General features: G+C 43.6%; 2 protein-coding genes across 11 annotated transcripts in view; both read right to left on the minus strand.

Annotated features, from left to right (window-relative positions):
- The window catches only part of APBA2 (amyloid beta precursor protein binding family A member 2), a 71,632-nt gene extending 66,558 nt beyond the window's left edge, over nucleotides 1-5,074 (minus strand). For 2 of the 9 annotated variants that reach the window (XM_079317732.1, XM_079317733.1), the window contains exons 1-2: nucleotides 4,526-4,713; nucleotides 702-760 (exon numbers count right to left, since the gene is read on the minus strand). The gene's annotated coding sequence lies outside the window, so the exon portion shown is untranslated. The other 7 variants (XM_079317730.1, XM_079317736.1, XM_079317737.1 and 4 more) reach the window with 5 other exon arrangements.
- A 2,546-nt stretch (nucleotides 5,075-7,620) lies between these two features.
- MCEE (methylmalonyl-CoA epimerase) lies at nucleotides 7,621-13,260 on the minus strand. 2 transcript variants are annotated; one of them, XM_079317741.1, is made up of 4 exons: nucleotides 13,218-13,260; nucleotides 13,000-13,184; nucleotides 9,258-9,598; nucleotides 7,621-7,813 (listed from the first exon to the last, which is right to left on the minus strand). In XM_079317741.1, the coding sequence occupies exons 2-4, from the start codon at nucleotides 13,028-13,030 to the stop codon at nucleotides 7,661-7,663; spliced, it is 525 nt and encodes a 174-aa protein (XP_079173867.1). In that variant the 5' UTR covers nucleotides 13,031-13,184; nucleotides 13,218-13,260; the 3' UTR covers nucleotides 7,621-7,660. The 2 variants fall into 2 exon arrangements, with proteins under 2 accessions (XP_079173867.1, XP_079173868.1); XM_079317742.1 differs by lacking the exon at nucleotides 13,218-13,260 and having other exon boundaries at nucleotides 13,000-13,200.
- Between the last annotated feature and the right edge of the window lie 314 nt (nucleotides 13,261-13,574).

Below are 13,574 nucleotides of genomic sequence, written 5' to 3' on the forward strand. Positions count from 1 at the left end.
ACAACTGGCTTGGGAAGAGGAATTTATGGAAAGGTTGTAGCTGAGAAGTGCATCTGTGAAGAGGATCTCTCAGAAAGTAAAGGGAATCTGGAAATAATGCAAATTGGTGATATTCTCACAAGAATTGCTCTAAGAGCAATGCACAAAAAGTTCAAAAACTCCATTCAATCAATATAATGGAAATATTCAGTCTGCCTTTTAAGTAACAAAGCAATAACAAATTTCTATCTGGCTGAACCTTCATTATTAAACCTGTAACTAGGAAGGCTATTTTCTGAAGGAAAATTCCTCCTAACAATTCAAACCAGGCAACTCTCCCAAGATATCCCTCGTGCAGCTGCCACTGGAGGCCTGGGTTGGTGTCAGTGGATGTTTGTATTGCAGAAGTACTGCTATTTGAAAATCCTTATCCAGACTGCAAACCTCACATTGGTTATAACTGACACATTTTGTATACCTGTTTGCCAACTTTCCTCTTCATTTCCTTCTATTTCAAAGGAAAATGATCCCTTCATGCATGAGTATACTTCAGAATATGCATCTCCAGCAGTATTTCATGTAACCTTGTCATCCGAGAACAATGACACTTTTTCCTCGTCATCCCCACCTACAGAGCTTCTAGTTCTTCCTCTTTAGCTTAGGTGGAAGCACCTATTAATCCCAGAGTTTTCCACACCAGTCTTTGCTCAGCTCTAACTTACTCCTCTTGAAGTGCAAATCACCTTCCTCTGCTGCAGCATGTGAATGAAGACAGTAAGTACTGCAACAAAAAAAGGAAAGCAATGTCATGTACTCGAGTGACAGTGCATTTACCTACCAGCATCAGAAACAAACAGCTCAATCCATACATTTTTTTACCAGCTGTGCAAGGACTTGCTTCCAAAAAATAGTATTGTTAGCCAAGATAAGACCTAAGTTCAGATAAAATTGAGAATTCAAATGGGAAGTCCTTCTCATGGGGGCCATGACAAAGCTTAAGTGGTGCATGTTCAGCTCCTGCAGACAGCAAAGCCTAAAGCACTTCACCAATCACATGGTGCTGTCTTGAGCTGCTTTTCATGCAGCTCTCATGGGTCCTCAGGGGGAAAAAAAAAACCCCAAAAACGCAGGAAAATATACATATAATATTCTTCCCAGTAGACTAAAAGCATTTGTAAATACTTATAATGAGCATTTGACTCAGCAACTGCAAGTCTGAGTACCTAAAAAACAGTGAATTCTGATTCTGCTTCCAGTTCTTCCTCTTAACTTGTGAGGTGCATGTGACTGTATCTTTATTTTCTCTAAATGTAACAACTATCATTACATTTCTTGCACAAATGTTGCAAGTCTTTAATTGCCTCGAAGTGCCAAAAGATACCTACTAGTAAAAGCTGTTGCGTGCAATTAGCATGCATTTCTTCGTGTTTATTTCAAGCAAATATCTCTTCCTTGGGAGGCTTATAGTAAGGTATTACTTTGTATTAATGTAATGTACTGTTTAACAGATAAGAGGTTAATGTATCATACTGATATTGTATTCCAGCTTTGCTGAGATGAACAGATGAGTCCTAGAATGGAAACTCAAAATCTTTAACAATCTGACTTCTGGAAACATGTCTGCTTCTTGCATCATGTACAGTTATGCACAAACAGAATCATAACACTTCAGGTTGTTAAGAACAGAGATCTCTTGTCCAACATTCTTTTCAAACCAAGGTCATCAGTGAACCCTGACCACTTTGCTGAGGGAGTTATCCAGTCTGGTCTTTAAAACCTTCAAGAACAGAGACCATACATACTCTGGGCTACCTGTCTACCTGTGTCCATGTATGATTGCCCTTGTGGGACAAAATATTTTGCTTGTATCCAGTCTGAACCTTTGTTTCAACATATGCCTTTTGCCTCTGCCATTCTTTGGCACATGTGTTGAGTCTGGCTCCAGTTCCTTGAGGAACTGTTTACAAGGACTGGAAGGCTGCTGCAAGGTCCCCCCATTGCTCAGCCTCCAGCCAACCACTCCAGTGGCCTCTACAGAGCCCCAGGTCTTTAATAATTTCCTTGAACTGGGAGGACCAAAACTGGACTCAGGTTTATAAATGTGACCTAGTGGGTGCTGAGCAGATGATCACTTCCCTTGATGTATGTTTTCCATACAGACCAGGATGCTCCTGGCTGTCTTGGTTTCAGGGGACCTGGCTGGTTTCTGTCCAGTTTGTTGTTCACCAGGACCTCTGAGCCTTTTTGGCAGGGCTGCTCCTTGGCCCCTGCCACTGCAATGCTTAAAGCATGGAATAATTCCCTTGTTTATTTAAACACAGATTACAAGGGAAATTGATATATGAAGTCTGCAGAAGCACCTGACCCTGATGCGTTCAAAGGCTACAACCAAGATTTGTTCTGAACAAAACCAGAATCCTCCATATGTCTCTCTGGGAGATGGTAACTTGGAACCGGTCATTTTCACTAATTTTTCCACCATCAGCACAGGAATATTAACTGAAAGATGCTTAAACCATGTTATTTTCACCAATTACTTCTTAGCAAATATTCTTGTCATAACAGCTGGAGAGATGGTAATATTATGCTTCTTAAAGTGGTTTCTTATGTTCACAGCCTTAAGCAAAGGTCACTTTTTAAACACCTAGCTTGTTTGAATTCACGTCCAGTCCCCAACCTGAACTGCATTAATCACGTAGTTGCACAAAACATGTTTTTTCGAGATTCCTCCTTAGGACTATAATACTTTGACCAAAAGAGCTGAGTATCTATGGCCTTTGCAAGATGCCATACTATCAGAGGATCAAGAGAGAGCAATAATGTAGCTGCTGATGCATTTTTAAAAATAGCTTCAGAAATTTCCAAGTGCAGATAAGGGCTAAGCTATCAGAGAATTTAGAAACTCTGACAATCAGGGTTTAGAAGGACAGTTCTGCAGTATGAAATCCTATGAGCCCAAAATGGACTAAGGACAGCGGCTTTGACTTCAGCAGTTTAGCTCTCACAAAATAACTGAAAGAAAATGAAAGAAAACCACTTTCATCTTGTCTGTCCCATATGGAGAAGAACTAATACAAAACAATGATAAATTCCCATCTTGTGCTTTAACACAAATGTCAGTCTTCTGCTTCTCAAACTCATAACCTGCACATACTGTATTTTATCTTAAGTGACAATAAGGACTTGAATTCCTCCCCTTTAAAAGTATGCTACATTAGAAACACTGTGGCTTACACAAAATCACAAAAAAACATGACAGCCGTTGTTTCTCTTTTTCAATTCTACTCATTACTTAATGAGGGGTTCTTGGGTAACAATCATAATAGAGAAATACCTTTTCTGCAAACAGATTTCCCAGCCCCTCCTAGGGTGGCCTTGGCCATGTAATGCGACTGAAAACACTACTTGCATTTTTCAAACTGGTCACAGTAATTTCAGACTTTTCTTAAGCATCACTGCAATGCACATCATCTCTGTACTATGCACATTGTACGATCCTTGTCTTTATTAAAATTTATTTTCCTGTATGTCCTCACTAATGTGCAACAATCACGAAAACGACACTGAGGATGCAAGCACATAAATCTGAAAGCACGGAATGCCAGCTGAGGCAAAATAAGGCAGTCTTTGACTTTCCAAGATGCAGCTCTAAATGCAGTATTCCCTTCCTTTCCCCCACCCCCATCTCTTTTGTTATGGCAATACAAGGCACCACACACACATTCAAAAAACCGTTCAATAAGAAGCGAACATACCATGCTATCATCTCATGCTGTTTATCCCAGCAAAATTCAGGTATTCTTAATTAAGCAACCTTTCCCCTCCAGATCTCATGATGAAGGGAAGGGGAAAAGAGCGGATCAAAGGCTCTGATCCGTTTGCTACAGTGGAGGCATGAAATCAGAACCAAATATAAACTCCGAACGGTGCTCCATTACAGGAGGGCTCCTCTCGCGTTTCTTTTCATTCTCCTTAAGACAGACGGATTCAGCCTCCCGCCCTCGCACAAAGCGCGATGCGGATGCCGCTCGGCCGGTCCCGCGTTCCCGGCGCCGCCGTCCCGGCGCGGGGCTGGGGCGGCCGGGCCGGGCTCGGGGCTCGCAGCGCCCCGGGGGAGCCGAGCGGAGCCGCAGCCCGGCCCGGGGGATCGCGCCGCTCTCCCTCGCCGGGCGGGGCGCGGCGGGGACAGGCGGGCGTGCGGCAGCTCCCGGTGCCCGAGCCCCGCCGTGCCGCAGGGGCTCCCCTTCAGCTCGGCTCCCCGTCCGCCTGCGGGCGGCTCGGTTGCCAGGGGATGGGGATGAAGATGGGGCGAGGCGGAGGCAGCCGCTGGCACGGAGAGCAGCCCCCAGCCCCGATCCGAGGGGAGCACCGTCCGTGCCGGGGCGGGGGCGCGCCCGGGGCTCCCCGCTCCCTTAAGGAGACCCGCGGGATGCTGCCGCCCCACCCCGACGGAGCCGCCGATGCCCGCGACCACCCCGGCCGGCGATCGGTCGGTCGGTCGGTCGGTCGGTCGGTCAGCCCCCCGCCCCGCACCCCCGGTCCTTACCGCGGTGCGGCGGCGGAGCCGGTCCCGGGCACAGGGGCAGCCGCAGCCGCTCTTTTGTGTGGCTGCCGAGCGCCGCACACCGCGGCGGGCCCGCCCGGGAACCTGCCTGCGCCAGCGCCCAGGAACCTGCATGGCGCATAGCGCCCGCGCCGCCGCACGGCCCGGGGGGAGCGGGGGCGGCCCGGCCCGGCCCGGCCCGGGGGGAGCGGGGGCGGCCCGGCCCGGCCCGGCCCGGGGGGAGCGGGGGCGGCCCGGCCCGGCCCGGCCCGGGGCATCGGCGGGACGCGCTCACCTGCCGCGATCCGCCTCCAGACCGGCCGGGCACTGCGCCAGCTCCGCCTGTGCCACACCGACAGTGCGGTCCAGCGACAGCACGAGGAGCAATGGCCATAAACTGAAGCACAAGTTTCACCTCAGCAAGAGGGAGAACTTGATATTGAGGGTGGCAGAGCACTGGAAGAGCTGCCCAGGGAGGATGTGGCGCCTCCCTCTCTCATTCGGAACCCGCCCGGCCGCGTTCCGTGTCCCCTGCTGCAGGTGACCCTGCCTGTGCTCTGCCCGCATCCCGCTGTGACACCGCCCCGGCCACTCGCCATCCCCGGGGACCGGCTCTGCTGCTGGCCCAAGCTGAGGCTGTTTTCAGTGTGTCTCCACAGCATCTCTCTGTGAATCACACTCCTGAATGCCGTGGAATCCTGTTAGGTAATGGTCTCACCTTTCCCTATCGCTTGAGGTGCCCCAGTGCAACAAAAACACCAAAACTTTGAACGTTACAGCAGGAAACTGTACTGGACTCAGTCACGTCCCATCATACAGCCAGATTTACGAGAACATGAGAACAAATCATGATTATTATGCCTTTGTGCAAATAATACAGAGATGCCCCCCTAAAGTTTATGAATGTATGATTCAATGTGCACTATTTAAAAGCCCACTAAAGGAGGGTTCCTCCAAGAACACGTTTTATGGTGAATGATAAACTCATTTGGTTCCTCAGGCCTTTTATTAGAAACCACTCGATCTTTCTAGGGCAGCTAGGTGATAGTGACTACTTTGTATACAAAGAAACACATATCTTAGGGCAATTATGACAGGCTTTGCTCATAATTATGCCAATTTGAGACAACAGCTAATCTGTCTCACTATAGCAAAAATGAAAAGCTGTCCTAATGTAATTACACTGCATTTCAATTAGCTAGGTATCAGTGTTTACTGTAATAGCTGAGTGCTCAGTGTGCTGTGTGTTTATCTGCCCTGGGGTAGCTCTACCCCAGGTGTTAGCATCAAGGCACATTCCATGAACATACAAAGGCCCTTCATGGAAACACCATTTTGTGTGGGGGGGGTGCTTTTAATTTAGTTATTGAGATTCTGCATTTGCTACTAAGAGGTTATTTTCTATGGTGACTTTTCCCAGCAGTGCCCTCCTACATCCCAATTACTTGACTGATTTTGGTTTTCTTTTGAAGACACTAAAAACTCAAAACATTACCCAAACTGTAACACATGTACATTTTACACAGAACTGCATCATACCTGCAGATATAATCTGTAGACAGGTTGTTTAAACACTTGGCAAACAACGTTTTAATTCATATTATTAATTCTCAAAATTGTTAACTTGATGAAACAACCTCATATACATAATTCTCACTTTATCAACATACCTGTTGCAGTTGTCAAGACAGACATGACTGGCACCATCACCAGTCCCTTATTAAAAACCTTTCATGCCTTCTCTCAGGCAACTCCACACAGTACTGACTCCTCCTCATCTTCAGTCTGCAAGTTTCCTTCTTCCTTCTGCACGACCAGCTAACCCCAACCTGTCCCTTACCCAACCACCCAACCCTGTCTGACCCTCACAGAGCATCTTACCTTGTCAGACTGCATGTTCCTTCCTCCTCACATCACAGCCAGCAGATCCTGGTTCTCTTAACTCTTAGCCAGCTAACCCACTCTTTTATAACACCCATCCTCATTGGACAGGCTGTTTCCACTCCTCAACAATTAGTACAGTTATAATTAATTGAGGAAAATCGCCTTCTGCACTGTCCTTACAAACCATCTTCCCACACATACCAAGAGCAGTATTTCCAGCCCAATAGGGCAGGTATTTTCTTTTTGAAGGTACTGAAGCTGCAAGTGTTGTACCACAATTGACCTCTCAAAGATTTCAGAGGTCTCAAAGGGAGTAGAATGCTTTTTTAAAAACTTTTTAAAATTTAAGTTTCTAGCAATCATTCTCCCTCCACGTCATTTTGGAGACAGTGACTCAGACAGATGGTTATTATAGAAAATAATGTGTTTGTAAGTGCTTCTGCAAAGGAAAACTGTATTTGTAAAGTAAGTGAAGAGGTTACTTGCTGCTTGTTCATCTCTTCAAGATGTCCTTCTATGGAGAAAACTTGGGAAAAACATTTTCAAAAACCCCTAAAAATGAAAAAACTAAAATGTTACAAGTGCATTACAGTCTGAAATATATGTCAGGCAACTAATTTCCAGGTTCTTTTCTTGCATGGTCTGCATATCCACAAAGTTCATAAAACAACTAAATGGTGATTAATGCATTATAACTTCCTTGGCAGTAATGGTTATGCCAAGAAAAACTTATTGACTGATTGCAGACACCCATACAACAATATATAGATTTTTTAACTGCATGAACCAATCACTGTGAATCACGGTGGTGAATGGTGAAAAGAGAAAACAGTGTTTGTTTTCCTTCACTTCTAAAGAAAATGTCTAAGCTATATTGTTGTCACTGAGAAGTGGGTCTCTGCTCTGAAATGTAGAGCAAAATAATGCAGCTTGACCTAGAAACTGTACAGTTTCTGTGGCTACAGAAGTAAAATCATGCTGCAAACAGGCAACTAAATATAAATTACTATGGTACATATGTAACTTAGCTGATGTGTTTGTGTTTAGAGAATTCAAGAAATTCCAGCATATTAATTCTGAAAATCAGCAACAACAAAGACCCTGAATCTGTAGCACTATTTCAGTACTTAAAAGCTGCACTTCATCCCTGGGAACTACAATGAACTTGTAGAGACTGAATACCACATCAATATTCCCAGCACCACCTCAGGAACTTCACAACTCTTCTATTGTTTTATTTATGAATATTGCAGCTCAAGCTTGCTCAAGTTCCACAAGGACTCCATGGCAATCTTTAGGGTGAAGAAAAATCACAGGTTTGCCATGTGCACCTATTTTTGGTTCTTCACTCAATATTCGTATCTTTTTTTTCTTCAGTTCTGTCATAGCTGCTTTTATGTCATCAACCTAAGAAAAAAAATACAGTTCACAAAATTAACATATTGCACTGTCTTATGCAGATTTTACATTTAGAAGCATTTAAAACATCTAATCTTAAAAATAAAAATACTACAGAAGTTTGCATTTGTTATTTGAAGATTTTATAAAACACCCTTTAAACAGCTTGTGCTATATTTAAGAAATTAATAAACCAAAAATCACTCATGCACAAAGACCATTGATTATTTTTGGCGTTACTTCATAAGGACTCCATAAATAATCTAAATTCTGCATTACTTTTACTAGGAAGATTATATTGCTTTCCAGGTCTCAGTAACTAAAGAAAAATACCTCCCTTTATAAGTGATGACAGAGTACTGACTCGTTAAATGCTGGTGAAAAGGGAGGGCAGTGGGCAGAAGGTAAAAGTCCATTTTAGATTTATGTATTCTCCTTCTGATTAGGTTAAGATTCATAAAGTTTCCTAAGGAAAAAAGCTTTGAATAATCAAAAATATATCCAGACATGGTCTTCCTATTGAACTTAACTATAATAATAGCCATTAATATAGTATTTCAGTACTGTTTCCTAAAGAAATATGTAATTAGCAAAAACATGCCTATACTGTACAATTTGATCTGAAGTTCTAATGATATCATGTCATCCAATTAAATTTGAATTTTCCTAAAACTTAAATGCATTCATTATTTGAAATAATAATATTAATACTCTATTTAGAAAATTCAATAATCAGTAATCAATAAAGACCTAGAATGAAAATAATCTCATTGCTATTTTTCAAGATCAAGGTGTCTGGACATAATTTGGTGAATAAACTCTCCAAATACCATTGTAGGGAAGAAGGAAATTCCTAGCTTTAATTCAGAGGAACACACATCATCTAATTCCTACTCATTTGCAGCAGTTTTGCTCATGAATATTCCAAACTCACTACAGTTCTTCCTACACACAACTACCAGTCTGCAAAACAAAAATGAATGACTGTCAAATTATCTAAACTAGAAAGGCCACATGTGCCATGTCCCCTCCAGGTTCTTTCCCAGAGCAGAAAAGCCTCAGCAGCTGCTGCAGAGATGGCCTGGAGAGGAACTGAGCCTGGGCTCAGCTGGAATCAACTCCTGCATCCCCAAGGCTGAGTGACAGTAAACACTGCAGAGCCTTTGGGTGCATCCAATTAGGAGAGTACTAGGCTTGGATTGCTCTCTACTCTGTCCAGCACGGTTTTCACTGCAGGTATTACATTGTAACTGGTTAGGAATAATTTAATTTCTTCTTAAAATACCTTTTTTGAAACAAGTTGCCTATCAAAACATCTGTCTAAATTTTCCTTTGTATAACAGAGAAGAAATATGTAAGCTTTATATGTTAGTTCTTGACACAGGTCAAAACTATTAAAATATGCATACTTGAATATATCTATCTTATTACATGAAATATTATGTTAAAGTACCTCAATGCAGATATGATGCATTCCTCCAGTCTTGTTTTTTTGCAGGAAGCTTGCGATGGGACTTTTCTCTCCTAAAGGATGTAGAAGTTCCAGCTTGGTATTTCCCAGCTCCACAAAAACAGTGTAGACACCATGTTCAGGAAGAGCAACAGTCTCACTCACCTGGGCTCCCAACACATCTTTATACAAGGACTGAGCTTTCTCCAGATCAGGCACTGCAATTGCCACGTGATTAAGTCGGCCCAGTTTCCACAAACAGCTTGGAATGTTTTGTGAAAAGGACTTGGATGATGATAGAGTTCGTACTGTGGGAGCTAAAGTCTGCAATCTGCTAAGAAGCCCTGAAAAAAAAAAATATGAATTGCACTGACACATTGCTTTTGAGAAAGTCTCAGTGCCTGTTCTTTCCCCTGTAAAGGCCTGCAGAGCTGCCAAGTCATTGGCACAACCTTGGGCAATGCTCAGGGTAGACTGAGAGCAAGGAAACAGTTACTCTATTTTCAGACTAAGTAAATATTCAAAAGTATTACAAAAAATAATAAATAAAAACCCCAAAGCAGACTCAGATTCGGTGTAAATCCTTACATATGCCTGTTGAAAAGAGGAAAACGACCAATTGTAAAGGTCAACTGTGTAATGCGTTTTAAAGTTACTTTTGAAATTTTCAGAACTTCTCACAAAATAGAGAAATAAATAAGGACATGCCTATTCATCTCAAAATTATAGCAAACAAACAAAAAGTTCATGAAGAAAAAGAAAGCTATAAAATAGGGGTACTTACAAATTAATTACATTTAAAATTAATCTGTCAGTACTAGAATCTAGAGGTGTTGGGGGTGGGGAGAAATTGTGATAGTATCTGAAACCAAAATTAGAATTAGATTAAAGGAGATATTCATAAAAGCCACATTTTAATTCCATGCCAGTTTGCTTTATGCCAAGTCAGAGCTTCCATTGCCTCAAGGCCAAGCTAGAGATACCTTAGCATTTTGGGAGTCTTTGAGGCATTCTTTGCTTCAAAGTCACAAATGTGCCATTTTGCTAAGAGATTGAGCCAATGATGCACTGAGATTCTGGATGCTTTGTGAGGACAGATAGCCTGGCTGGCTCTTGGTACCCTGCAAGGTCAGTAATAGCTGTAATTAATTATATCAGCTATGCTTTGCTGTATGTAACTGAGAACTACCCTTCCACAGGAATTCAAAATTCTACAGCTACCAGTTAATTTTTCCTCAAAAAAGATAACTGATAAATCCTTAAACCTAAGCCTTTCTGAGCATGGTGCTGTGATGGAGGAAGAAATGTTTGGATGTATTTGACATTAAAATTACAACATGCAATGTGCATATTAGCATGGACATAGTATCACAAAAATAAGTCTATACACAATCTTTTGATGATACTAAATCAACATCCTACACTAAGTATTTCCAGAAACTTGTCCAGTGCTGCAAATAACTGTCCTGCAGTATTTCTTGCCAGGCTTTCACACAGTCCATCCTGTCATCTCCATCACAGCCAGAAGTTCTGGACAATTCTTTCACATGTTACCTTTAGGCTACCACACTGATAAAGGACAGCAACTGTTTTTCAACTTTTTACATGTTAAAAAAAATCCCCTAGACACTTTCACACGAAGAAAAAATCTTGTTTTTCAAATGTCTGTGCAGAAACTGTTTTGCAGGAACACTTGCCATGTCAATGCTGCTGAATCAGGGTGAACCAAGCGAGGCAGCAGCACTGTGCAATGCCTGAAATGTGCGAGGCACACACATGCAGGAACTAGGTGGCATCATTAAAGGCATGGGTAATTAACTAGGGTTTTACAGTTAACCACAATAAATACATGTGTTGCAAAAAGTAACAACCCTCCCAACATCTGCTATACAGTCTGTCCTGCCCACCTAAGCTTCTACTGAAGTAGCTCTGTTTTGCACTGTAATTTTCTTAAGACATTATTCAATTCTTGCTGAAGTGAGAGATGTTTTTCCACTTGGAGGAAGGCAGTATTCTCTAAATAAAAAAATCCTTTGAAAGAGAAGGATCCTTTACTATGTAATTTATTATGTTTTCCAGAGCCTTTTACTCTTTTATTCTTTCTTACAAATACTAACAGACTGTGGTTCAATAGAAATACTACTAATGTACATCTTTTTTCAAGCAGTCTGTACTAATGAAAAGGAAAGGATTTTCCCATTCTTTTACATCTGACATCTATAATTCTTGCTGCACTTCACACTGGGCATATAACTACATAGTTATTGTAATTTAATTCGTATTTTTTCTATTTCAAGTAAATTGACAAAGACACAGACTGTTTGTTACTCACCTATTTGTGAAACACTAGAAAAATATAATAGAAAATGCTCTTTCTTCTGGGTTCTGCCCCAGAAATGTTTGATTTAAGTGTTTCCTGGGAAGGCAGTAGATTGAAAAAGTGAAGTATATTCCTAGGATTCTTGTAAAGTCAAAGAGACTTAAATGCTCACTCATATAAGCAATTATTCTATGAAGTCTTCTGAATTTATCCTAGCTCTTGTCAGATGCTTACAGAGTAATAATTTAAATTCCATTATTGAATTGACTGAGATTAAATAAAAAGCATTTGCTTTTTTCTTGTCTTACCTAGATTAGTAACTATATAGATTACTTAAAATTCTAATCTTCTTCTAACCCAATAATCAAAAAATGGCCCTGCAGTGAAAAAGAAAGGTTTTCAGCAAACTTCAGATTGAAACCCCATCACTTCTGTATTTCCAGGAAAGAAACACTTGTATTTATTCATACATCACAAAACTTGTTCTATGGTATATAACCTTCTTCAGCTTCATATGAAGAATATTTTTAAATTTATCTATTTGGGGGTCATTCTGCTGATGGTTGACTGATCTACTAGTAGTGTGCACATCAGAGTTTAAATGTACAGTTGTACCAAGTAAGGGTTACATTCTTTAACCGAGCAGATTATGAAGTAACAAGTCTGAAGTACCCCATAAACTGAGATCCTCACCCTTCTAATGTTTATTTATAGGCTTGTTTGTTGCTTCTGATATGGAGCAGTATTCATTGACTTATAGTGTGATAATTCTTAAATTCCAGAAATTTCAAGGTGGTGTGAGCATCTCGGGAACTCTGGAAGCCAACGAGGCTCTGCTGTGTGCTGGACAAGGCTTTTGGGAATCAGATGGGCTCCACTGCTCACGGAAACAAATCTCCTTGCGCTGCAGCTCTGGTTCCCTCCATCCAAGTACAGTCACACAAAGGTGTTTTCATTGCCAGTATCCTACTGATCGACCACTGACAGCATTGAGTCTCTCATTCACATTTCTCCTGGTCTGTGGCCATCAAATATAATGGTGTGGTTTAGGTATTGTGAGTTTAACCTACCCTACCAGAGTGAGCAGTACAGGTTATTATGTTGAACGGGAAATTATTTTGAGTTTGACCTCCAAACCACACCTCAAAAAAGATAAGTTCCTCCTTGCGCCTTAAATTTGGAGTTTGCTCTGTAAGTTTACCCCATGCCAGCTGATGTCAGTTGTTAATGTGCCGTCAGTTGGATCGGAGACCTTGTTTGTATTTACAGAGCGGTACTTTCGTTCGGCCTGTGAGTCTCTCACGGGGCCATCCGCCAGAGCGGAGCGGGCACCGAGACCCGCGGCCGCGCCGGCCCCGCGCCCGCGTCCCCGCCGCCCTTCCCGCCGGCCGCCCGCGCTCCCGCCCGCGCTCCCGCCCGCGTTACCGGCCGCTCCGCGCCTCAGCACCGCCGCCATCTCAGCGCGGGGCAGCACCGCCCTCCCCGGCACCGCTCCGTGCGGGCCCGGCGCCAGCGCGGCGTGTCGGCAGCGCCGTGTCACGGCGAGGGGCCGTGCCCGGCAGCACAACGCGCCATTGGAGCTGCACGGCGCGCCTGCTGCGGGGAGGCGGCTGTGCCTGCCGAGGGCTGTGCCTTCCCGGGGCCCGTGCCTCCCGGGGCCGTGCCTCCCGGGGACCGGGCCTCCCGGGGACCGTGCCCTCCCGGGGACCGGGCCTCCCGGGGACCGTGCCCACCCAGGACCGTGCCCACCCGGGACCCTTCGTTCCATGGGGCCGTGCCCACCCGGGGACCGTGCCTTCCATGGGGCCGTGCCCACCCGGCACCCTTCGTTCCATGGGGCCGTGCCCACCCGGGGCCGTGCCCGCCCGGGGACCGTGCCCTCCCACAGAATCACTTAGGTTGGAAAGTTCTCCAAGATCATCTAGTCCAAACTATGACTGAAACGACCTTGTCAACTAATCCTGAGCTATAAGTGCCACATCCAGATTTCCCTTAAACAC

The sequence above is a fragment of the Erithacus rubecula genome (assembly GCF_903797595.1).
Source record: "Erithacus rubecula genome assembly, chromosome: 14".
Lineage (NCBI taxonomy): Eukaryota > Metazoa > Chordata > Aves > Passeriformes > Muscicapidae > Erithacus > Erithacus rubecula.

Excerpts from the sequence above, each read along its gene's own strand:
- MCEE (XM_079317741.1), bottom strand. The coding sequence starts at position 13,030 with ATGGCGGCGGTGCTGAGGCGCGGAGCGGCCG. Across the intron at positions 9,599-12,999 it reads GCTGAGGCGCGGAGCGGCCG|GGCTTCTTAGCAGATTGCAG; the intron begins GTAACGCGGGCG and ends TTTTTTTTTCAG. Across the intron at positions 7,814-9,257 it reads TGCATCATATCTGCATTGAG|GTTGATGACATAAAAGCAGC; the intron begins GTACTTTAACAT and ends TTTTTTTCTTAG.